The sequence below is a fragment of the Dendrobates tinctorius genome, unplaced genomic scaffold, assembly GCF_039654945.1.
Source record: "Dendrobates tinctorius isolate UK_male_01 unplaced genomic scaffold, ASM3965494v1 ptg000090l, whole genome shotgun sequence".
NCBI classification, from domain to species: domain Eukaryota; kingdom Metazoa; phylum Chordata; class Amphibia; order Anura; family Dendrobatidae; genus Dendrobates; species Dendrobates tinctorius.
The window spans coordinates 1759249-1783144 of record NW_027361758.1 but is presented as its reverse complement, the minus strand read 5'-3'; the positions used below and the strand labels follow the sequence as shown (position 1 = coordinate 1783144).

At 46.0% G+C, this 23896-nt stretch overlaps 1 protein-coding gene across 5 annotated transcripts in view; it reads left to right on the top strand.

Moving 5' to 3' along the window:
• Positions 1 to 17210, top strand: part of KDM2B (lysine demethylase 2B) — a 289300-nt gene extending 272090 nt beyond the window's left edge. For all 5 annotated transcript variants that reach the window (XM_073585982.1, XM_073585979.1, XM_073585978.1 and 2 more), the window contains 3 exons: positions 11214 to 11375; positions 12963 to 13181; positions 15902 to 17210. In XM_073585982.1, the coding sequence (XP_073442083.1) occupies positions 11214 to 11375; positions 12963 to 13181; positions 15902 to 16083 (563 nt within the window). In that variant the 3' untranslated portion in view covers positions 16084 to 17210. The remainder of the gene's footprint in view (positions 1 to 11213; positions 11376 to 12962; positions 13182 to 15901) is intronic.
• The last annotated feature ends 6686 nt before the right edge of the window (positions 17211 to 23896 follow it).

Genomic DNA, 23896 nt, shown 5'->3' with positions numbered 1-23896 from the left:
CAATGGCTTTTTCCATTCCGTCCATACTGGGTTTTCTCCAATCTGGCTTAGATTCGGGTCTGTCTCTCAGTACCCTGAAGGGCCAGGTTTCTGCCTTGTCTATCCTCTTTCAAAGAGAGCTCGCTTCCTTACCGCAGGTTAAGACGTTCCTCCAAGGAGTCGCTCATGTGGCTCCTCCTCATCATTCACCAATAGAACCGTGGGATCTCAATCTCGTTCTGGGCGCTCTCCAAAAGGCGCCGTTTGAGCCCATCCAGGACATTCCTTTGTCACTTCTGTCATGGAAGGTAACCTTTTTGATTGCCATTACATCCATCAGAAGAGTTTGAGTTAGCGGCCTTGTCATGCCGTTCTCCTTATCTGGTGCTCCATCAGGATAAAGTCGTCCTCAGGCCCGTTCCTTCCGTCCTGCCAAAAGTGGTTTCCTCCTTTCACATCAACGAGGATATCGTTCTTCCATCGTTTTGTCCGGCTCCTTCTCACCCTCTTGAGAAGTCACTCCACAAGCTGGATGTTGTTAGAGCCTTGCGTGTCTACCTCGCTAGGACCGCTTCACTTCGTCAATCCGATTCATTGCTGGTCATCTCTGAAGGTCACAGGAAAGGGCTTCCGGCATCCAAATCCACGATCGCTCGCTGGATTCGTTCTACCATTCAGGAAGCATACCGACTTCAGGAAAAACTGCCCCCTCCGGGAGTGAGAGCTCACTCCACCCGGGCTGTGGCAGCTTCGTGGGCCGTTCGACACCAGGCTTCGGCTCTGCAACTTTGCAGGGCCGCGACCTGGTCGTCCTTGCACACATTTGCGAGGTTCTACAGGGTTCATACCCAGGCCTCGTCTGATGCAGTTGTTGGTAGGAAGGTTCTGCAGGCGGCGGTGGCGCACCGGCCGACCTAAGCCTTTACTGTTCTTTCGTTCCTTATTGCTGTTCCCGCCCTTGGGACTGCTTTGGAACGTCCCATGGTATTCTGTGTCCCCCAATAAGGCGATAAAGAAAGATGGATTTTTGGTTCTTACCGTAAAATCTCTTTCTTGGAGCCTTCATTGGGGGCACAGCACCCTCCCTGTCTACTTTGTACCGTGTTGGGTCTTTGAGTCCCTTGTTGGGTTGGTACATATGTTTAGAGTGTTCCGTTGCTTCTCCTACTGCTTTCTCACCAACTGAGGTGCCTAGTGCCTGTCGGTGGGTGTATACTGCCGGGGAGGAGCTAATTTTCTTGTTTTGCATAGTGTCAGCCTCCTAGCAGCAGCAGCATACACCCATGGTATTCTGTGTCCCCCAATGAAGGCTCCAAGAAAGAGATTTTACGGTAAGAACCAAAAATCCATCTTTTGTTGGTGTGGATGGTCATGAAGAAGCACCACATCCACCCAGAGATACTGTTTTGTTTTGAAATATGTGAAAATGACTACATCTCGTAAATGGTTGATTTACTCGAATTGAATGCTAAGAACAGGGGTTCTAGTATACTTTGTATGTGGGGGTTTTGAGACCAAAATGAAGCTAAAATATAAAGTTTTTAACTTTCCTTCTGTGGTTAATTTTTGTATGTGCCATTTTTTATTTTTTCCTCCCTTCTTTCAAGAGCCATAACTTTATTATTTTTCCATTGACATAGCCATAAAAGAGGTATTGATTTTCTCCAGGATGAGTTGTAGTATTGAATGCAAACATTCGTTGTACTGCAAATGTACTGGGAAATGTGCAAAAAAATTCCAAATGCAGTGTAATGCTGAAAATGCAATTCCACCATTGTTTATGGGTTTTTGTTTTTACCATGTTCATTTTACGATTAAAACGACCTGGCCTCATGACTCTTCAGGTAACTCTGATTATGTTGTCAAACCTGTGTAGGTTATTTTTTTATTTTTTATTAAGGGAATGTTTCATCTAAATTTGTTTTTCTAACAATTGGAAAAAAAAAGCATTATCAAGCTCACTTTGACAGCAGTAAATATGGGTAGGTTCTACTCACATGTGTCCGATGCCACTCGTCCCTTCTCCTTTTGTGTGTTTGGATAAGGGAGGATGAAGTTTGGGATCACAGTGCAGCACCATTTTATTGCTGACTGCAATGTGATAGTGAGGTGTAGACAATTTTACTGAGGACTATTGTGCTCTTTACAGAGATCTGAGCAGTCAAATTATTGCAGTGCTTGGATCACAGTAATTACATGATGAGCTTACATTTGTTATTCCTGTGACCAGAGTGCCGCAATTACATGACTGTTTTGCTCAGATCACTGCAGTTACAGGTGAGCATAGGTCTGTGCACCAGCGGTGATTTCATTCAGCGGTGAGTACATGTCACTGGATGAAATTACTGACACACCTTGGTGCCCGGACCTTTGCCCACCATCAAATACTGTGACCTGTGTGCCGCAACGACATGACTTCTCTGCTCAGATTACAGCAGTTACAGGTGACAAAGAAATTGAAACCCAATGCAGGGCTACAATGAAATGAGGCCAGGCTTCCCCTATAACATGCCCAGTTCACAGCTGACACAGCGATTGCATAGGAGTTGTGTCTGTCACTGATGGTAGCGTCCTATGCCCTGTGGCTGCCGTATTTGTGGTGTGTAAATGTTGTGCTCTGACAGTTACACACCAGCAAATAAAAATGGCAGCCCCAGTGGCTCAGCTAAAAAGATATAAAAAAGACACCATTTCATTTTATACATATATAAATAGACTTTTTAACATGAAGTGAAAACATTTAAAATACATTTTGTGACACGTTACCTGTTAATTTAGTGGTGGAAAAAGTCAGAAATTTGTAAAAACTAAAAAAAAAATTTTCTTTATCGCTTCATTGGGGGACACAGGTTACCACGGGTGTATGCTGCTAGGAGGCTGACACTGTGCATAGCGAGAAAATTAGCTCCTCCCCGGCAGTATACACCCACCGACAGGCACCAAGTACCTCAGTTTGTGCTTAGTGGGAGGCGGACCGGGATCTCCCCAGATCCGCAGTTAACTATCCTTTTTTCCTTACAGGTTTTAGTTGTGTTGTTAATCTTTTCCATTTGTTTTCCAGATACAGCGTCGGGAAACAGGATGTAATTTCTCACCCTGCCTTCCCATATCAGGCGGCTGAGCGAGCAATGTAGTGTCGCCCACATCGCACCTCTCTGTACCGCAGGCAGGACCCTTTCCCTATCACCATTCGGGTGCTACAGGCTGATGTCAGGTGGCTGGTCCTAGCCAATTCCCCTCCTCACCCCTCTCCCGGGAGAGGGCTGAGAGGAAGACGGTGGTCACCGGCGGTGGACTTCCCTCTTCTAGCAAGGGGTTGACGCCGTCTTCTGCACTGCTCGGACGCAGTGCGGGTATAGAGGATCTTCCTTCCCAGCGGCCTTTCCCCTATTCGTGGGGCCCCTGTGGTCATCCTCTTCGCGTTCAAAAAGTGGGCGTCAGGTAAGTGGTCTGACTGCCCCCATCGGCCCCGTGCTCCTTCACATAGTAGCCATTGGCGCCGCTGTTAACTCCTCAATGCCCGCATACCTACTGTTATCGGCGGTGTCACGGACAGCAAGCCGGTCTCTGGGCGGTTTGGTACTTTCACTTTCGTTGGCGGGCAGCGTCATCCGCTCACGCGCTCCGCTCTGCGCGAGCTCTCTTCGCGCTTCTTTCTAGCCTATCACAGAGCTGCTTTCACTTTGCCGCTAAGCTCTGCCCACTCACGTGGCACACCCGTTAAGCTCCGCCCACTCACACGGTGCGGCCGCTAAGCTGCGCCCACCGTTCAGGTCCTTCTGCTGGAATCTCGCGTTCCTCTTTGCACATATGCCTGACCCTGCAAGGGCTCCCTATTCTAGGCCCACCGCTGCTCACTACGCCTGTGCGCGCTGTAAAAAGAAGTGGGCATCTGGTCAGTCACCTTTCTGCCCGTCCTGCAGTCCTTCTACTATGTCTGCCCCTTAGGAGCACACCGAACCCCGGGATGAGAGCTCCCCCCGCCCCCATAGTGGGCTGTTGCAATGTCTCAGTCGGTCGCGGACCTGACTAAAGTGTCTCAGTCCCTGGTCCAGGTCTTAGAACGATTACCTCAGCTATCTACAGCCACCTGTGCTCCGACCGCCTCTCACGGTGAGTCTTCTGTACCTGACCGCGACCTCCAGAGGGACAGACTGGGTAGGAGTTCCAGGAAGCGGGCCCTGTCGGGCTCTTCTTCCAGCTCACAAGGCCCTCCGCATCATCCAGGCTGCTCTCCTCGCCTCCGTCCCCTTCTTCAGAGGACGACATTGGGTCAAACGTAGACTCCCAGTCGGGGTCTGACTCAGATTCAGACCACATGTCCAAAGCACAGGACACGGTAGATAGTCTCATATCGGCGATTACCCAAACGCTCAAAATAAAGGAGGACAAGACGCCCCCACAAGAATGCTCTGTCCCCTTCAAACGAGCGAAACCTCCCTCCCGAACCTTTCCTAATCACAAGGCGCTCGAGACTACGTTAACCAGACACTGGGAGCGTCCGGAAAAGCCGTTCCCTGGACGCAGGCACCTAGACGTGCTATATCCCTTTAATGCGGACCTTCTCACAAAATGGGCCAAAGCTCCCGAGGTGGACCCACCAGTCTCCCGTCTTTCCTCAAAAACGGTTCTATCCCTTCCGGATGGCGCATCACTTAAGGATTCAACGGACGGGCAGATTGAATCGCTGGCCAAATCGATTTTTGAGGCAACTGGCGCCTCTCTCTGTCCCAGTTTCGCCTCCGCATGGGTAGCGAAAGCCATTTCAGCCTGGGCAAAAATTCTTTGCAAGGGCATTTTAGCGTCAGCTCCTCAGGACGAGCTAGCGGAGTTGGCTGACCAAATTAATCATGCTGGTAAATACCTCTTGGCCGCCTCTTTGGATGCAGCCGGGGTGTTCAGCAAGAGCTAACCGCAACATAGTTGCCATACGCCGTATCCTTTGGTTGAAGACATGGAGTGCGGACTCCATCTCTAAGAAGTCACTCACTAACCTAGCCTTTCAGGGTTCTAGGCTCTTTGGTGCCAGGCTGGATCAGATAATTTCTGATGCCACTGGAGGTAAAAGTACCTCCCTTCCTCAGTCTCAGCCTAGACGTTTTTTTAACAGAAAAGCTCCTCGTCAGTTTAGGTCCTTTCGCCCCTTTCCTTCCTTGGAAAATTCCTCCCAGCAGGACCGGCCCTCTACCTCCGGGGAACGGAGAAAACCATTGTATAAACCCGCACCCCGCTGGAGACCAAAGAGCCGACCCTCCAAGCCCTCAGGATCCCGCTCCGGTAGATTTTCCTCCAAGTGACGGGGTCACCCCCACCTGGAAGTTCTTCCAGGGTGGGAGGCAGGCTTTCTACTTTCAAAGATGCGTGGCTGTCTGTTGTCAACGACGCATGGGTCAGGAAAATCATCACATCTGGCTACAAAATCGAATTTTCTTCCCTCCCAAAGAGAAGCTTCTATCTGTCTCATCCTCCCAAACAACCGTCCCTCACCCCAGGGTTCCTTCAGGCCGTCTCTTCCCTCCTATCCACCGGAGTAATTGTTCCCGTTCCTCCAAACGAACGGTTTTCGGGGTTCTACTCAAATCTCTTCGTAGTCCCGAAAAAAGACGGCTTGCTTCGTCCAGTCTTGGACCTCAAACTACTCAATCGCCACGTGAGGATCCTCCACTTCAAGATGGAGTCCCTTCGCTCGGTAATCGCCTCAATGGAGCCCGGGGAGTTTCTCTGCTCTGTAGACATACAAGATGCCTACCTCCACATCCCTGTTTGTTTGCAACATCAGAGGTTTCTTCACTTTGCGATTTAGGAGGATCCCTACCAATTCACGGCCCTCCCCTTTGGCCTAGCCTCGGCTCCTTGGGCCTTCATAAAGGTCATGGCAGCTGTCATGTCATGGCCATCCTTCGCTCCAGGGGGATCCTCATAATCCATTACCTGGACGATCTGTTGATCAAGGACTCGTCCCGCCGAGACTGCCTTCAGAGTCTTCAGATTACCCTTTATACTCTCACATGTCTCGGTTGGATAATCAACAGAGAGAAGTCCAACCTGCTCCCAACTCAGCGACTGACATTCCTGGGCATGGAGTGCGACACGAACCTGGCCCGGGTGTTCCTTCCGAGGGACAAATTTTCAGCTCTCTGCAAAGGAATCTGATCCCTGAAGCGGACAGTCCCAGTTCCCCTTCGGTTCTGCATGAGGGTCCTGGGGAAGATGATGGCGTCCATGGAGGCCGTCCCCTTTGCCCAATTCCACACTTGTCCCCTTCAGCTGTCCCTCCTTTCAGTCTGGGACAAGACTTCAGTCTCCCTGGACCGCCCCATACTTCTGCCTCCAAGAGTGAGGCAATCCCTAACTTGGTGGACAATGCCTTTGTCAGTCCTGCAAGGGAGGTCCTTTCTTCCTCTTCAGCGGCAAGTCATCACCACTGATGCCAGTCTTCTCGGGTGGGGAGCGGTTTTCCAGCGGAAGACCGCCCAAGGGCGTTGGAACGTCCAAGAGTCTCTGCTCCCCATCAACCTGCTGGAAATCAGAGCGATCTTCCTTGCTCTCAGCTAGCAGCCTCTTCTCGCAGACAAACCAGTCTGAATCCAATCAGACAACGCCACGGCTGTGGCGTACATAATCCACCAGGGCGGTACAGCAAACAAGTAATGGCAGAAGTAGCAAAGATTCTACATTGGGCAGAGCGTTACATTCCGGCAATCTCCGCCGTTCACATTCCAGGGGTGGAAAATTGGGCAGCAGACTTCCTAAGTCGCCAGGGCCTAGCATCAGGCGAATGGTCTCTCCACCCAACGGTCTTCAATCAGATATGCCAGCGTTGGGGGGGTCTCGGATGGACCACAAACTTCTCCGCTTCGTAGCCAGGTCCAGGGACCCTCTGGCCGTCGGTTGCGATGCTCTGGTAATCCCGTGGTCTCAGTTCCAACTCCCTTACTTGTTTCCTCCACTGGATTTGATTCAGACCATGATTAGAGCTAGAAAACCAGCCTCCTCCCGCATTTACAATAGGTACTGGAAGGCCTTTTTCCGTTGGTACGACGACAACAATGTTTTTCCAATTGTAAATAGAAACAACAGCAAAAGATATCAAATGTCCCTTGTGATACCTTGTGTACGCGAAACGCGCGTCGGGGTATATGACCAAGGTCTAGATGGGACTCTATACATACCACTATGGGTAATTATTTTGTATCACTTCTTTCATAAACTTTTCCTTTACCGCGCACTGAATTATACACTTGTAGAGGCACTAATTAGCATCTATGGGAGGTTGTTTACCTAGCTGCATGGGAATTGTATGCTTTGGGGAAGTCAGTACTGTTTAATCCCTATTGCTGGATAACATGTGTTTCTAAACCACTTCTAACTTTTTATATGATCTTACTTGAATGGTTCATGTGTTATTTAAATTTTGGGTTCCGCTTTTCCTGGTCATTATATTGACCCATGGAGTTAGTCACATGATATTTATGTATGCCCATGCATGTTCGTTAACATATGATGTTTGTATTATACATATTTATTAAAGTATAATTTTTGATAAATACAATTTTTCTCTGTACTTTTGGCTATATATACTCGTTGTTCCTCCTTTTTTGAATGTTTTTCCAATGTCGTTCTCTGTTCCATCCATACTTGGTTTCCTTCAATCCGGCCTAGATGCAGGCCTGTCCCTCAGTACTCTCAAAGGCCAGGTTTCAGCTCTGGCAATTCTTTTCTAGAAGGATCTGGCCCCCTTGCCTCAAGTCAAGACCTTTATCCAGGGAGTTGCCCACGTTTTCCCTCCTCACCATTCTCCGATAGATCCGTGGGATCTTAATCTAGTTCTCGGCACTCTCCAAAGTGCACCTTTCGAGCCTATCCAGGACATTCCTCTTTCCCTTCCCGTATGGAAGGTGACTTTTCTGATTGCCATTACATCCATTAGGAGAGTTTCTGAGCTAGCGGCTTTATCCTGTCGTTCTCCGTACCTAATCCTTCATCAGGATAAGGTCGTTCTCAGGCCCGTTCCCTCCTTCCTTCCCAAGGTGGTATCTTCCTTCCACATCAGTGAGGACATCGTCCTCCCCTCCTTTTGTCCTTCGCCTGTTCATCCGCTGGAAAAGTCGCTCCACAAGCTGATTCCGTGCTTGTCATCCCTGAAGGTCGCCAGAAAGGATTCCCGGCATCCAAGTCCACTATATCTCGCTGGGTTCATTCTACTATCCTGGAAGCTTACCGTGTTCAGGAAAAACGGCCCCCTCCGGGAGTGAGAGCCCACTCCACCCGGGCTGTAGGTGCTTCTTGGGCTGTCCGACACCAGGTTTCGGCTTTACAACTTTGCAAGGCCGCGACCTGGTCGTCCTTGCATACCTTTGCGAGGTTCTACAAGGTTCATACCCAGGCCTCGTCTGATGCAGGCTTAGGTAGGAAGGTTCTGCAGGTGGCGGTAGCACACCGGCCGACCTAAGTCCTGTCTTCACGTTCCCCTAAGCTCTCTTCCCACCCTTGGGACTGCTTTGGGACGTCCCATGGTAACCTGTCCCCCAATGAGGCGATAAAGAAAGAGGGATTTTTGGTTCTTACCGTAAATTCTCTTTCTTGAAGCCTTCATTGGGAGACACAGCACCCTACCTGTTTAAGTCGTACCGTGTTGGGCCTACGAGTCCCTTGTTGGGTTGGTACATATTTTCAGAGTTATTGTTGCTTCTCCTACTGCTTTTTTTTCACCAACTGAGGTACTTGGTGCCTGTCGGTGGGTGTATACTGCCGGGGAGGAGCTAATTTTCTCGTTTTGCATAGTGTTAGCCTCCTAGCAGAAGCATACACCCGTGGTAACCTGGGTCCCCCAATGAAGGCTTCAAGAAAGAGATTTTACGGTAAGAAACAAAAATCCCTCTTTTTTCACCATTTTATGTGACCAATCGCTTCTTTTTTGGGGATCTATAGAGCTGTCTGAGGGCTTTTGTGTTCTGTTTTGTTTTTTTGCATGATACACTAACATTTTTATTGTTACAATTTTTCAGTACACCATGTTTTAATCTTTTTTTTTTTTTTTTTTGCATTTTTTAGATGAGTGATGTGGTTATTTTCATTTTTTTACCTGACTTTTTAATTTTTCATGTCTTAATTTTAAAAAAGGAAAACTGAGATAATTTGATTTTTTTTTTTTTTTTTCCTCTAATGGGACTTGAACCTGTGATAGTTCTATATACTGCAATTCTGCCATATTGCTATATATAGCTAACAATCTGGGCTCTCCTATGAAGCCCACAGGAGTACCTATGTGGCAGCCATGGGGCCTTCAAGCAGGCCTCTAGCTGTCATGAAATCTATCCGGAGGGAGAGGACAATGCGCGCGCATCTTGGATCACGCTTTTTTTTAAAATGCCTGTCAGGAATTTACAGCTGATTTTAAGGGATTAATGGCAGAAATTGGAGCTTAACGCTGATGATTGCTGTTGCAACCAGATGCTAACTCTATAGCACAGCCGGCATTTTTCAAGTATGGTGCTGGCTAAATTCCTGAGCTTTTTCCATACACCCAACAAAAATGGTAAAGGGCATAGATCATCAGCTCAACGGACTAGGAGAAATTCCATATTGAGTGTGGTGTTAACAGGTGATCCAACAATTGCGATATACAGCAGAAGACACCAGGTCTACACATTTTGAGCAAGATCTCCTAATCACGATGATATTTTTGTCACTGGATAGAGGTAATGTTTTTTTCTCATTTTAAAAACCTCTTCTTTCATCACACACACAATCATCAATAAGAGCTGTCACTGAAAACGCATAGACCTGGTTAATTTTGATGATTAACGCTATGTTTTTATATACATCCCGCTTCTAATCTTGTTCTAAGAAATATAAAGTTTTACCTAAAATTTTTGACATTGTGAATCCTGGATCACCTGTAAATTTTTGTTGTTCCATACACCCATAACTGACAAGGGAAGGGATCGTAGAGAATCTGAAAGGTTGAAAATCCTGTGCAATCTATTGGCAACATGTTATACAGCAGGATGAGCTGAGAAGATTGATTTATTTAGGGAAAAAATTCAGCTTAATTATATTTTATTTGTAAAAATCTCTGCTCACTCTTGGCAGTCTTATGCAGTGATAGACAGCCTTCCATGTGTACATGTACAGACAGCTGACAATTGCTGATTTGGATTACCCCCTTTACCACTATGTCCAGAATGAGCAAATATATCAATGGATAAAATGCAAGATGTACTGAATTCAGACATCTGTGAAACATTATCCGAATACAGACCATGATTTCCAGACTGACTTCAGGTGTTCTGACCCAAACTCTGCATCCTTGGAGACGTATTTGAGGCTGCCGAGTATGGGTCAAGAGACCTGCAGAGCGTTCTATATAGACGTCTGAATCTGGCTGTATATTCCCTTTTCTCACGTGTGTGTATATGAATTTTCTCCGCTGCGCCTGCATGTCCCAATTCCACAGGCTCTGCATTGGGTCATCATGGCTGGGAGTGCAGTTACAGCTGCCACCCTGTATACTCAGAGCAGTGACTGAACTGGCGCCGCCCCGTATGATGGAAACCGGAATGCTGCCAGGGAGGAATAAAGTTAATTTTCTCTCTGCAGCTGTCTGTGAAGTGCAGGTTTCGGGTAGGTTAATAACGTTATTCCCTGGAGATTAAACCCATATCTGCACGTTCATAGCATTTTTTCTGGTGACAGGCTCCTTGTAAAGCAGGGGTGGGGAATCCTTTTTTTTTTTTTTTTTCTGCCAAAGGCTAGTTGGATATTTATACCACCCTTTGGGGGCCGTACAATTTGACGCTACCTCTACCCACAAAGTACGTCCTGACGCTTGCACTATTGTCAAGATGTAATCTTTTATGGCACGCGCCTCAGCGTTCGGTAGTGAACACTGCATGCACACAGAGCAAGAAGAAATTAATGGGCTGGCGGCCATCAAAATACAGCTGCCCGCCCAAGTACTTCGGACCCCAAGAATTTTCCCAGGGGACAGGTAAAAGGCCATCAAGGGGTGTAAACGGCCTGAGGAGCTGAGGTTTCCCCACTCGCCTCTGCTTTAAAGTAATTATAAGACTAATAGAAATGGCTTTGTTGTATTGTTTCTTGCTACCTTCACTTGCACTTGGTAAAAGTTAAAAACTGAGACGTTTGATGCAGTAAACGTTCTGTTTCAGTTGTACAACCTACAATATATTGCATTGTTTTTAATACATGCATTATTTTTCTATTTCCAGCCCTACGTGAGCTTAATTTATCTGGTTGCTCTTGGATTGCTGTTTCTGCTCTTTGTAGTTCTAGCTGTCCATTGCTAAGATCTCTAAATGTACAATGGGTAGAAGGGCTGAAAGATGCACAGATGAGGGACCTTCTGTCACCTCCAACAGACAACAGGCCAGGTAATACAGCCATTAAGCACTGCAGCGTTGTAAAGTGTTACTTATTTCACTATAATTTCAGTATTTGTCTCCTAGATCAGTGGTCCCCAACCTTTTTTGCACCGGGGACCGGTTTCAAGCAAGACCATTCTTCCATGGCCCGGCAGGGCGGGGATGGAGGTGTGGCAGGGGCGGGGCTTTGGTCATAAGGGGGCGGGGCTATGGACACGGTTGTAGTGTAGCAGTGCATACTTATAATTAAATAACATTTATAATGTGACTCAACTCACCATAGGTTTTGAATAAGTGCTCCATCACCCCCTTCTCCCCATCATTGCCTTCACCCCATCACTCCCTTCTCCCCATCATTGCCTTCTCCCCATCACTGCTGTCTCCCCATCATTGCCTTCACCCCATCATTCCCCTCTCCCCATCATTGCCTTCACCCCATCACTGCCATCTCTCCATCATTGCCTTCACCCCATCACTGCCATCTCCCCATCATTGCCTTCTCCCCATCACTGCTGTCTCCCCATCATTGCCTTCACCCCATCATTCCCCTCTCCCCATCATTGCCTTCACCCCATCACTGCCATCTCTCCATCATTGCCTTCACCCCATCACTGCCATCTCCCCATCATTGCCTTCACCCCATCACTGCTGTCTCCCCATCATTGCCTTCTCCCCATCACTGCCTTCACCCCATCACTGCCATCTCCCCATCATTGCCTTCTCCCCATCATTGCCTTCACCCCATCACTGCCGTCTCTCCATCATTGCCATCTCCCCATCACTGCCATCTCCCCATCACTGCCATCTCCCCATCATTGCCTTCACCCCATCACTGCTGTCTCCCCATCATTGCCTTCACCCCATCACTGCTGTCTCTCCATCATTGCCTTCACCCCATCATTGCCTTCACCCCATCACTGCTGTCTCCCCATCATTGCCTTCTCCCCATCATTGCCTTCACCCCATCACTCCCCTCTCCCCATCATTGCCTTCACCCCATCACTCCCTTCTCCCCATCATTGCCTTCACCCCATCACTCCCCTCATGGCCTTCTCCTCATGTCCCCATCTCCTCCAGGGCCAGGCTACACAAACACAGACCAACACACACACACAGACATACATGTACACACATTATACACACACACACAGACAGACATACATATACACACAGACACCACCTCTCTCCTCACACCTGTCCGCCGCCCGCGCTTCCTCGCACTGACACAGCAGCGGCCGCGCTCCTCTCTGTGTCAGTCAGAGACAGGAAGCGCGGGCGGCGGGCAGGAAGCTGGACGGGTCCTTGCAGCTCCGCTCCTGCTATTCCCTCTTGCAGGCAACGGAGCTGCTTGATCGCTCCCTGCCCGCCGCTAAGAACTGCTGCGCGCCGCCCCAGCCCCCGCTATGCCACTGACCGCCCCTGGCTCCCCTTGTGTCCGCGGACCGGCAAGGGCACTGCAGCGGCCCGGTGCTGGGCCGCGGACCGGCGGTTGGGGACCCCTGTCCTAGATGACTTGTGGTCTCTAACATCCCTGCAGTAACTTTCAGTGTATGCAGGATACTATTCATCACCTGCTTTCTTTGATTTTTCTTACAGGTCAGATGGACAACCGCAGTAAATTGAGGAATATTACAGAGCTTCGTCTAGCAGGACTGGACATAACAGACACCTCACTGCGACTCATGATTCGGCACATGCCTCTTCTTTCTAAACTGGATCTGAGCTTCTGTAACCATGTTACTGATCAGTCCATTAATCTGCTCACTGCAGTGGGTACATCTACCAGGGATTCTTTATCAGAAGTTATTTTATCAGGTAAAAGTGATCACAGCAAAGTTTAAAGGGTTAGTGATGACTAAAAAATAACAGGGCTGTGCCTTTATAATCATGATCATTTTCTTTGATATAGACTGCATTTTTTCAGTAAAATAATACAGGATAAAGAGAAGTTTAAAAATATGGACACCTTTTGTTGGAAAAGGTGCTTGCTAATTTTGTAATAAAACCCAACTAATTTGGGTTTAAAGAAAAAAACACCGCTTGGTAACTACAGCCGAGATGCATCACAATACGTAGATTGCAGAGTGAGTTAACTGAATCCATCAGTAAGCGACTTTGGCTCAGAAAGTTCACAAGATAGATAAAGTCTACAATTTATGTCCACATCAAAGTTACATAAGCGTAAAGAATTGTTTGCCATGCTGTCATGGCAAACACTGCCTCCGATCGTCAGTAAAATCATTAACGCCTGTCAGACAGCCATAGTTCCCACGCTGTCAGATGACAGTGTGAGTCCGCAGCTGTGATTGGAGGTAAAACGTTTATCTGCGGTCACTGGTGTCAGATGATGGGACTACTACTCCCATCAGACTGCTGCTGCCAATAACGAAAGCAGGCATGGCTGATGGCAGTATTCATCAGCCTGTGCTCTAAATAAATAGTAAAAAAAAACTGCGTAGGTTCTCCAGTATTTTTGATAACCAGCCAGGCAAAACTGACAGCTCCAGGCTGCAACCCCCACCTGTTAGCTTCAGTAAGGTTGGTTATCAAGAATAGAGGTCCCCACACTGTTTTTAAAATTATTTCAATAAATAATTCTAAAAAAAAAACAGCGTGAGGCGCTCCCCATTTTTAACAACCAGACAATCTAAGTCAGACAACTGGGCCCTGGCATTCTCAGCTGGTAAGGGACCATGGATATTTTACCACCCTAAAAATAGCAGCTTGCAGCTGCCCAGAAAAGGCGCAACTATTAGATATGCTAGTTTTGGTACTTTGCCCGGCACTTCCCACTTGCCCTGTGATGGTGGCATGTGGGGTTCCTATTTGTGGGGTTGGTGTCACCTTTGTATTGTCCCATGAATGTCTCCTGTAAATAAAATCAACCATATCCCTCACCTGTCCCTCGTTCTGTCCCACACTGTAATCCATGTCTGGAGATAGAGTTTTCAACCTGGACGGTGCCAAGATGCAACCGTCGAGGCTGAGACCCGCTGTCAGTTTTGCCAGGCTGGTTATCAAAAATACAGAGCAACCCACGCCATTTTTTTTTTATTATCTATTTAGAACACCGGCATCGGCTGATAGATTCTCCCATCAGCCGCCGGCTGCTCTCGCTGTTATTAGCAGCAGCAGACTTATGCTGATGATAGAAGTAGTCCCATCAGCCGACGCCAGTGACCGGAGGTAAACTTATTGTCTCCGATTACAGCTGTCATTTGACAGCGTGGGAACCGCGGCTGTCTGACTGGCGGTAATGATTTTACCGCCGATCAGAGCGCAGCTGCACTGCCTATCATGCACATGACAGCACCAGAAACACCCAGTGTGTGCGGTGCCAAACCAAAATAGCAATATGGACTTCCAAAGGTGAAGTGCCCAACCTGTAGGTGTTCAATAGACGCTAGCTAAAGATTCTGAGATTTAAAAAATAACTTTTATTGCTTAAACTATAATAATAAAAATTTGACTCCACGTTGGTTAGTAATGCCGTAACTTACTGTATTAGCCATTCAGGGTCAATACGATTCCTCCTCTCACAGTGAAATTGCTGTTCCAAGTTCCACTGCCTAATGGCTATTAATTTGGCAAGTATTATTCAATCCTTCCCCTTTTGATAGCTTATGAAGAGAAAATCTATCTCACATCGGGTAGATACTATTCAGTCTCTTCCCTTGTGATAACTGTAGTGATTAGTATCACTGGCTAGTTAGCCTTAGGGGGTACGTATTATTCAATGCTTCCCTATGTAAGGCCTATTGACAGCAACAGGACATTAAGATCAATGGTATATTTAGACTTGTTGGCCGCGGAACACTCTATGGCATTTATAAGTAATGTGGACTGATTGCTCTAAAAGTGAACAGCTGCCTCCAGTCCACATTAGTGATAAATGCCAGAGTGGTCCGCGGCCACCAAGGCTAAAATACCATTGATATTAACAATCAATGTCCTGTTACTGTTGATAGGCCTTACATGGGCAAGCATTGAGTAATACTTACCTATGGCTAACTAGCCAGTGAAACTGATCACTACAATTATCACAAGAGGAGGGATTGAATAATACTTGCCCCATCTGGCAATTTGTAAATTGTATTGTTAAACCCTCCGATGATTCTGTCTGAGCATATTTTGGATATCAACTGTAGGTGTTTGGTACAGACCCACTCTCTGGTCAAAACATCTTAATACAGATCATGTGATGTGGACAAAGTTATGAGATTTGCTTGGACATTCGTATGAAGTCTGCCGTGTGACAAAACTGATCTGGCCAAATGAATGCAGAAGATGGAAACTTTAAATTTATGGATTTCATATAGGTGTATTTAAATATCCTCACCCAGCTTTTGGCTGCATTAATATTTGCAGCCCAATCACAACAAGGGGAAAGATCAGACTTTTTGTAAAGTTGTAGTTCGAGTTTTCTTACTTGATTGATGTCTGCTTTACGCTCCCATCCTTCTAATTCTAGATATACATACTAAATGAACAGGTGGAGGTAAAACTATATTTACTGATAATTTTTTTCCCCACAGACTGCAATAATGTTACAGACCAGTGCCTGACATACTTCAAACGATGCGGCAACATCTGTCTGATAGACCTGAGATTCTGCAAGCAAGTTACTAAAGAGAGCTGTGAACAGTTCATAGCAGAAATGTCTGTAATTGTACAGTTTGGACAAACAGAGGAAAAGCTGCTTCAGAAAATCAGCTAATTAATGAAAAGTCATTTAGACTTTTCCTAACGCTGCAACTGAAAGACAAATTTGGCCTTAAAATTAGAGGTTTGAGGTTGTCCGGCCTCCTTTATATAAAGACTTCCTCCAGCATTAAGTACACCAGCTGTTAAAGGTTGACACTGGAACAAAAGTTTCACCTTTCAAGGACACTTCCTGAAAATCCAAGGGCAATGTACTTGGTAACGTTTATTGTATTGGCTCTTAAACTGTTCAATTTCTGAGCTTTGTGTGTCTTTAGAAGTGGAACACCCAGAACATAGAAGCCTTCCAAAATCTGATTGAAAAAAAAAAATAATTTGTCATACATTATGCAGAAATATTTTTGTATATGACTATTTGAAAGTTCTATTTACAGTGTATGATGCCAGTGTTACTTTTCAAGTTGGTGAGGGGTGAACTGCTGATCCTTCCATGTACAGATAAAAGGCAGTGAAGCCAACATTGTGTGACCACTTCTAAAGCATGTTTAAATTAGCTTTTTACATGAAACATATGCATGCTGAGCAGACATATATGTTTATTCATTTTGACACAGATCCTTTCTGCACATAAAGATCCAGCATAGCATGACGTTTTGTGGCCTGAAGAACAAATATACAGTGATTCAGGGCAAATTATCAGGCAATCTCCACTGTTGTGCCACAGGACAATTTTGTCCAAAGCTTTGGGTCCGACTAACATACAAGCCTTCAGAAGTGCCATTGTTGTAAGGTGTTTTTTTTTTTTTCTATGTAGAATGCCCACAAGCCGTTTTAATCTAGTTTATGTTAACTCTTCACGGGACAACATGTTTACCACCATTTACTGGCTACAGATTGTTATAGTTAAAGAGCCAGATCAGGTACAAAGAAGAACTTGGGTCTCTTCAAACACCACTTGTAAATCTCCTTTTGTAAAATAGATGCCCCTTGCACTGGAAATATAAAAATGGGGCTATCACTTTATAGGAGACTACACATGCATTTACATCAATGCATTGCAAGTCTATCCCACTCCTGCACCATGGAGTCAGATGTATACTTTTTTAATGTAAGTAATGTTGTTGGAATTTAAAAGTGTATCATGTTTATTTATAAACACATTTATTAAAATCTTTTACTAAATCTCGTGACGTTCATTTCACAAGTGAAAGTGGATAGTAGCAAGAGATAGAAGAAGGTCCACAGTTAGTATGACTGTCATTTCAGGAGAACTTGGAGGCGAATGTCTGTGCCTGGCTGTAGCTTCTCCTCTCTCCATTGAACTTAAATGACCAGCAACTGTCATCTCCTATCTCGATAATGGTAAAATCTGGACACTTCTTGTACAGATTTTACCTATGACTTGAGAGTGAAAGATCAATAGTCCAGGAGGAAAAAGAAGCATATTCCTCTGATTAAGATATATTACAAAGGTTCTTATCTTCACATGTACTGTTGATTTTTTTTTTTGGGGGGGAGTAGAGTAACATTTAGTTGTGTATGTCACACTTTGTATTGTAGTGGGCAAATTCCTCATCCAATGTGAATTACTACATACTGTATTTTTCAAAGTGTGAAATCTAAGAATTCCTGAGGTGACCACTACAAATCCTAATCTTGACCCTTTTCATTCTGCCGTTATGCTCTTCATTGGTACAGGTACAGTAACATATTACATAGATGCATTTTCTAAGCTGCACACACAGGTACCATGGCCAAAGATCGCTGTCTGCTGCTGCTATAAGGCAGCACAATGCAGGTGAATGAATATGGTTGTTGTTTTGTAACCTCTAGAGCAGTGATGGCGAACCTTTTAGAGACAACGGCATTCTAAAACCCACTTATTTATCGCAAAGTACCAACACAGCAAATTAACCTGAATACTGAGGTTTTAGATTAGAAAAACAACTCCAACATTAGCGCGCTATAGCAAAAAGCTTGTTAAGCCCTGCACTCCAAACCTAAGATACTAGCCGCCGATTGCAGTGGAGGTCTGTTCTTGAGAATGGATAGGATTTTTATTCAAAAGTAAAATTGCCACATATGATGCTCCATACTGTATAATAGCCACACATAATGCTCCATACTGTATAATGGTCACATAATGCTCCATACTGTATAATGGCCCCACATGATGCTGAATACAGTATAATGGCCCCACATGATGCTGCATACAGCATAATGGCCCCACATGATGCTGCATACAGCATAATGGCCCCACATGATGCTGCATACAGTATAATGGCCCCACATGATGCTGCATACAGTATAATGGCCCCACATGATGCTGCATATAGTATAATGGCCCCACATGATGCTGCATATAGTATAATGGCCCCACATGATGCTGCATATAGTATAATGGCCCCACATGATGCTGCATACAGTATAATGGTCCCACATGATTCATACTGTATAATGGCCCGACGTGATGCTCCATACTGTATAGTGGCCCGACGTGATGCTCCATACTGTATAATGGCCCCACGTGATGCTCCATACTGTATAATGGCCCCACGTGATGCTGCATACTGTATAATGGCTTCACAGTGCTCCATACTGTATAATGGCCCCACATGATGTTGCATACAGTATAATGGCACCACGTGATGCTACATACTGTATAATGGCCCCATGTGATGCTGCATACAGTATAATGGCCCCACATGATGCTCCATACTGTATAATGGCCCCACATGATGCATACAGTATAATGGCCCCATATACTGTTCCATACTGTATAATGGCCTTGCATTAACAAACGCATCTCTGCCAGTTCCAACGCTGATCTGGTCTCTTCATCTATCAATCCTACCTGTGGGCACGTGCAATATCGCCACCGCCACTCTCCTCAACCTGCGCGCCATCCCTGTCCTGACCACGAGCGATATCCCCATCCTCGGCACATGCGCAGACTGATGGAACGGCGCGCGGCCTGATGGGAGAGTGGCCGCGGCGCAAGCGCTACTGATGAGGGTCCAGAAGATTACGAGCGGGCTGAGGAGAGTGGTGGCAGCGCTAGTTTTGAGGAGATGGCACCCGTGCCCACCGGGAGGGCTATGCGTGTCCCCTCTGGCACGCGTGCCATAGGTTCGCCACCACTGCTCTAGAGCATCGTGACAAGCCAGTTACAGAAAATAGGACTTGTTGCAACTTGTTTGTCACATAAACAACCTGTTTTATGCTGCCAAAGTTGCCATATGGCCCCCAGCCTAGGAAGATTAATGTTCTCCATTCCACCCACACTCAGGAAGAACCCAAAACAAATTCTCCACTCTTGTTTTTAAAGACTTAGTGTTTAAACAATCCTATCCCTGATGGGGAGCAGATATTCTTTCAATATACAAAAATGGAGGGAACACCGTGAATTTTGAAATACAGTGGGGAAAAAAAAAATTTTAGTCAGTCAGCAATAGTGCAAGTTCCACCACTTAAAAAGATGAGAGGCGTCTGTAATTTACATCATAGGTAGACCTCAACTATGGGAGACAAACTGAGAAAAAAAAATCCAGAAAATCACATTGTCTGTTTCTTTTCATTTTATTTGCATATTATGGTGGAAAATAAGTATTTGGTCAGAAACAAGCAATCAGATTTCTGGCTCTCACAGACCTGTAACTTCTTCTTTAAGAGTCTCCTCTTTCCTCCACTCATTACCTGTAGTAATGGCACCTGTTTAAACTTGTTATCAGTATAAAAAGACACCTGTGCACACCCTCAAGCAGTCTGACTCCAAACTCCACTATGGTGAAGACCAAAGAGCTGTCAAAGGACACCAGAAACAAAATTGTAGCCCTGCACCAGGCTGGGAAGACTGAATCTGCAATAGCCAACCAGCTTGGAGTGAAGAAATCAACTGTGGGAGCAATAATTAGAAAATGGAAGACATACAAGACCACTGATAATCTCCCTCGATCTGGTGCTCCACGCAAAATCTCACCCTGTGGGGTCAGAATGATCACAAGAACGGTGAGCAAAAATCCCAGAACCACGCGGGGGGACCTAGTGAATGAACTGCAGAGAGCTGGGACCAATGTAACAAGGCTTACCATAAGTAACACACTACGCCACCATGGACTCAGATCCTGCAGTGCCAGACGTGTCCCACTGCTTAAGCCTGTACATGTCCGGGCCCGTCTGAAGTTTGCTAGAGAGCATTTGGATGATCCAGAGGAGTTTTGGGAGAATGTCCTATGGTCTGATGAAACCAAACTGGAACTGTTTGGTAGAAACACAACTTGTCGTGTTTGGAGGAAAAAGAATACTGAGTTGCATCCATCAAACACCATACCTACTGTAAAGCATGGTGGTGGAAACATCATGCTTTGGGGCTGTTTCTCTGCAAAGGGGCCAGGACGACTGATCCGGGTACATGAAAGAATGAATGGGGCCATGTATCGTGAGATTTTGAGTGCAAACCTCCTTCCATCAGCAAGGGCATTGAAGATGAAACGTGGCTGGGTCTTTCAACATGACAATGATCCAAAGCACACCGCCAGGGCAATGAAGGAGTGGCTTCGTAAGAAGAATTTCAAGGTCCTGGAGTGGCCTAGCCAGTCTCCAGATCTCAACCCTATAGAAAACCTTTGGAGGGAGTTGAAAGTCCGTGTTGCCAAGCGAAAAGCCAAAAACATCACTGCTCTAGAGGAGATCTGCATGGAGGAATGGGCCAACATACCAACAACAGTGTGTGGCAACCTTGTGAAGACTTACAGAAAACGTTTGACCTCTGTCATTGCCAACAAAGGATATATCGCAAAGTATTGAGATGAAATTTTGTTTCTGACCAAATACTTATTTTCCACTATAATACGCAAATAAAATGGAAAAAAAAAAACAGACAATGTGATTTTCTGGATTTTTTTTTTCTCAGTTTGTCTCCCATAGTTGAGGTCTACCTATGATGTAAATTACAGACGCCTCTCATCTTTTTAAGTGGTGGAACTTGCACTATTGCTGACTGACTAAATACTTTTTTTCCCCACTGTATATACCTGGGTGAAGGGTAGACTTTTTTTTTTTGCCCTTATTGGGAAGTGGCTTGAAGGCATGAAATAGCAGTACCCTCAAGGATATGGTAAGCAAGCACTAGAGTTCTCAATGCTCAAAAAAGCTCCAACGCATTTATTGGCAGATCAAATTCTTTGTGAACTTCATATGCTGGTCTATACGAACTGAACTGCTGATATGTGTCACTCAAACCAATCAATATATGTTTATTCAATCGCCCATGACGGCACCACTGAGAGAGGGCATCCGCCCTTCAGGAACAGGAAACACAGATAAAAAAAGGTGGCACACCTCCCACGCATCAGTAGGTTTCCTGTTCCTGGAGGACAGGGTTCCTACAGATATCCTGGAGGATATCAGGACCCAGGCCTGGCCGGCCGGTCCAGGTAGCGGGAGGTTCTACCTCGACCGGTGCGGGGTCCCAGGAACCACCACGGTGTGTCTGGGGAGGATTCCACAGCAGTGAGTGAGGCAGGTGGAGCGTTGTCCGGAGGATTTTCCGCCTCTGGAGGGCCAGCGCCGGAAGGTAAGTATCCCCCCTGAAGGATCCATCGGCTCCTACCTGTACCCTGGCGTTTCCGATTACATCGGGGGGGCAGGCCGGGGCTCGGCTGGTGACGTCACTGGGCGTCTTCTCCTGCGCATTGGAGGTTGCGATGGTAGCGTGATGGGGAGGGGCCTAGGAGGCTGTTTCAGAAGTCAGGTGCGGGCCAGCTTTTTTCCCCGGTATACTGCCGGGTCGCGGGTGCACGGCTCACCGGCGGTGACGGCTGGAGGTGGGGGAGGTGTGTCAGGTCCGGGGGGGGCCGAGACCTCTGGGAGATGAGGGGGACATAAGAAGGTCCTGTGAGCTGCTTCGGGTGCTTCAGATCCATTAGCCGGGGCTGGCAGACCACACAAAAAACTCAATAGACCAACAAAATCAAGTTTGAACATTAGCAGAAAAACTTAGCTTTAGATGACTGGAACAGAGCTGAAAACCAAGAGCTGACAAGCCAGAAGGAATCACCAGCAACTGAATAGGGCGTCGGCTGTCTTAAATCCAATCTGAGAATCCTGAGATCCAATCGTCATCCTCTCTCAGGTGGCAGATCTCCACCGATCAAACCAGCCGCACCACCTCCTGTCACCACCAGAGGGAGTCCAGAAGGGGAACTCACAACTGGTGAACCAGAGAATGAACTCGCAACACCTCGGCTATTTTCAGAAAGGATGAAGACTCTTCAGGAACTTCATCTTCTGTTTCGTCGTCTTCAGTGGAGGACTCTAGTCGGTTCTGATTTCCCCTAGACCGGATAGACAAATTGGTAAAAAAAAAGTCAGGTCCACTATGGGGATAGCAGAAGCTAAACCGGAACGCTCAATGCAGGACCTGATGTTTGGTGGGTTAGATCCAAAGAAACGTAGGGCTTTCCCGCTGAATAGTAAAATTCAGAACCTGATAAACATGGAGTGGAAAAAGCCAGAAAAAAGGGGCTCCTTACCTCCAGCGTTTAAACAGAGGTACCCCTTTAAGGATCCCTTGGTAGATAGATGGGATAAGGCCCCAAAGCTGGATGCAGCGGTAGCTAAGGCCTCTAAAAAAATCTTCCATACCCTTTGAGGACCTGGGTTCCTTGAAGGACCCGCTAGACAAAAGAGCAGACACCTTCCTTAAAGGGACATGGGAAATGTCATCCGGATCCCTAAGACCAGCGGTAGCGTCTACTTGTACAGCCAAATACATGATGGTCTGGTTAGATCAACTAGAATGTAAAACCTCAAAAGAAAAATGACTGAGGGGTTCCAAAGTCAAGCCGTAAACCAGAAAGCGCAAAAAAGGGAAGCCCTAAAATATAACTTTTAATTTAATAATTAAGAGGACGTACATATGTGAAATCACAGGAGACCAGGGGGTCAGAAAAAATACACTTGCGTATTCTACATATAAATAAAGGTGTATATACCAAAAGGGGAACAAAAGACTATAATGTCCTAACAGCCCTAATAAGGCCCTTCCTAACTGCGGAGGTTGGCACCCTAGTTGACGACATGGCGCCCCCACTCAACGTCGGCGTCCCTAGTAACGCCCTAGACCACCCTACATATACAAAAGGGACACAAAAAACAGAAAAAAACACCTAAATACCGAAAAACAGCTAATAATATAAAGTGCTGTAAACTTATCTCGTAGTATAATAACCCTCAAAGAAAAATTGAAGTCTTATCTCGGAGTAATACCAAGGTATAAAAAAGCAGCTTAATGACACTTATCTCATAGTCAAAAAATCATTCAACGCTGCTAAAGGGCAGACAGATAGTTAAATTTCCCTCAACAACGTCTACAGTGAAAAATACAGCAATATGATGCACATAAAGTACTTAATGGAAAATATCCAGCCTCAGGACAAGCCTGTGGAGTAATTAAACACAAACACACTGCACAGTAACAGACAAAAATATCAAAAATATATAATCCACATGCGAGATCTACTGCAAGCAAATAGGGGTATAAAATAGGCCAGCAGTAGAAAAAGAGATGGGGGTAACAATGACCCTGTGTAGCAAGAGGTTAAATCCACTTCAGCATGCAACAAAATATAGTGGAATTTCTTTGTGCATGATTTATACAGAGTACAATCCTCCTAGAAAACATAATTCATTCTTGAAAAGAACATCTCATGAGGTTAATGCAATTACCTCAGTCATAATAAAGCATGTGGTATCACAGTCTGCCAAATGCAATGTGCAAAAAATAAAAATACTTATAAGCCATTGGTGACAGCGGAACCCTAGTGATTTCACATATGTACGTCCTCTTTTAATTATTAAATTAAAAG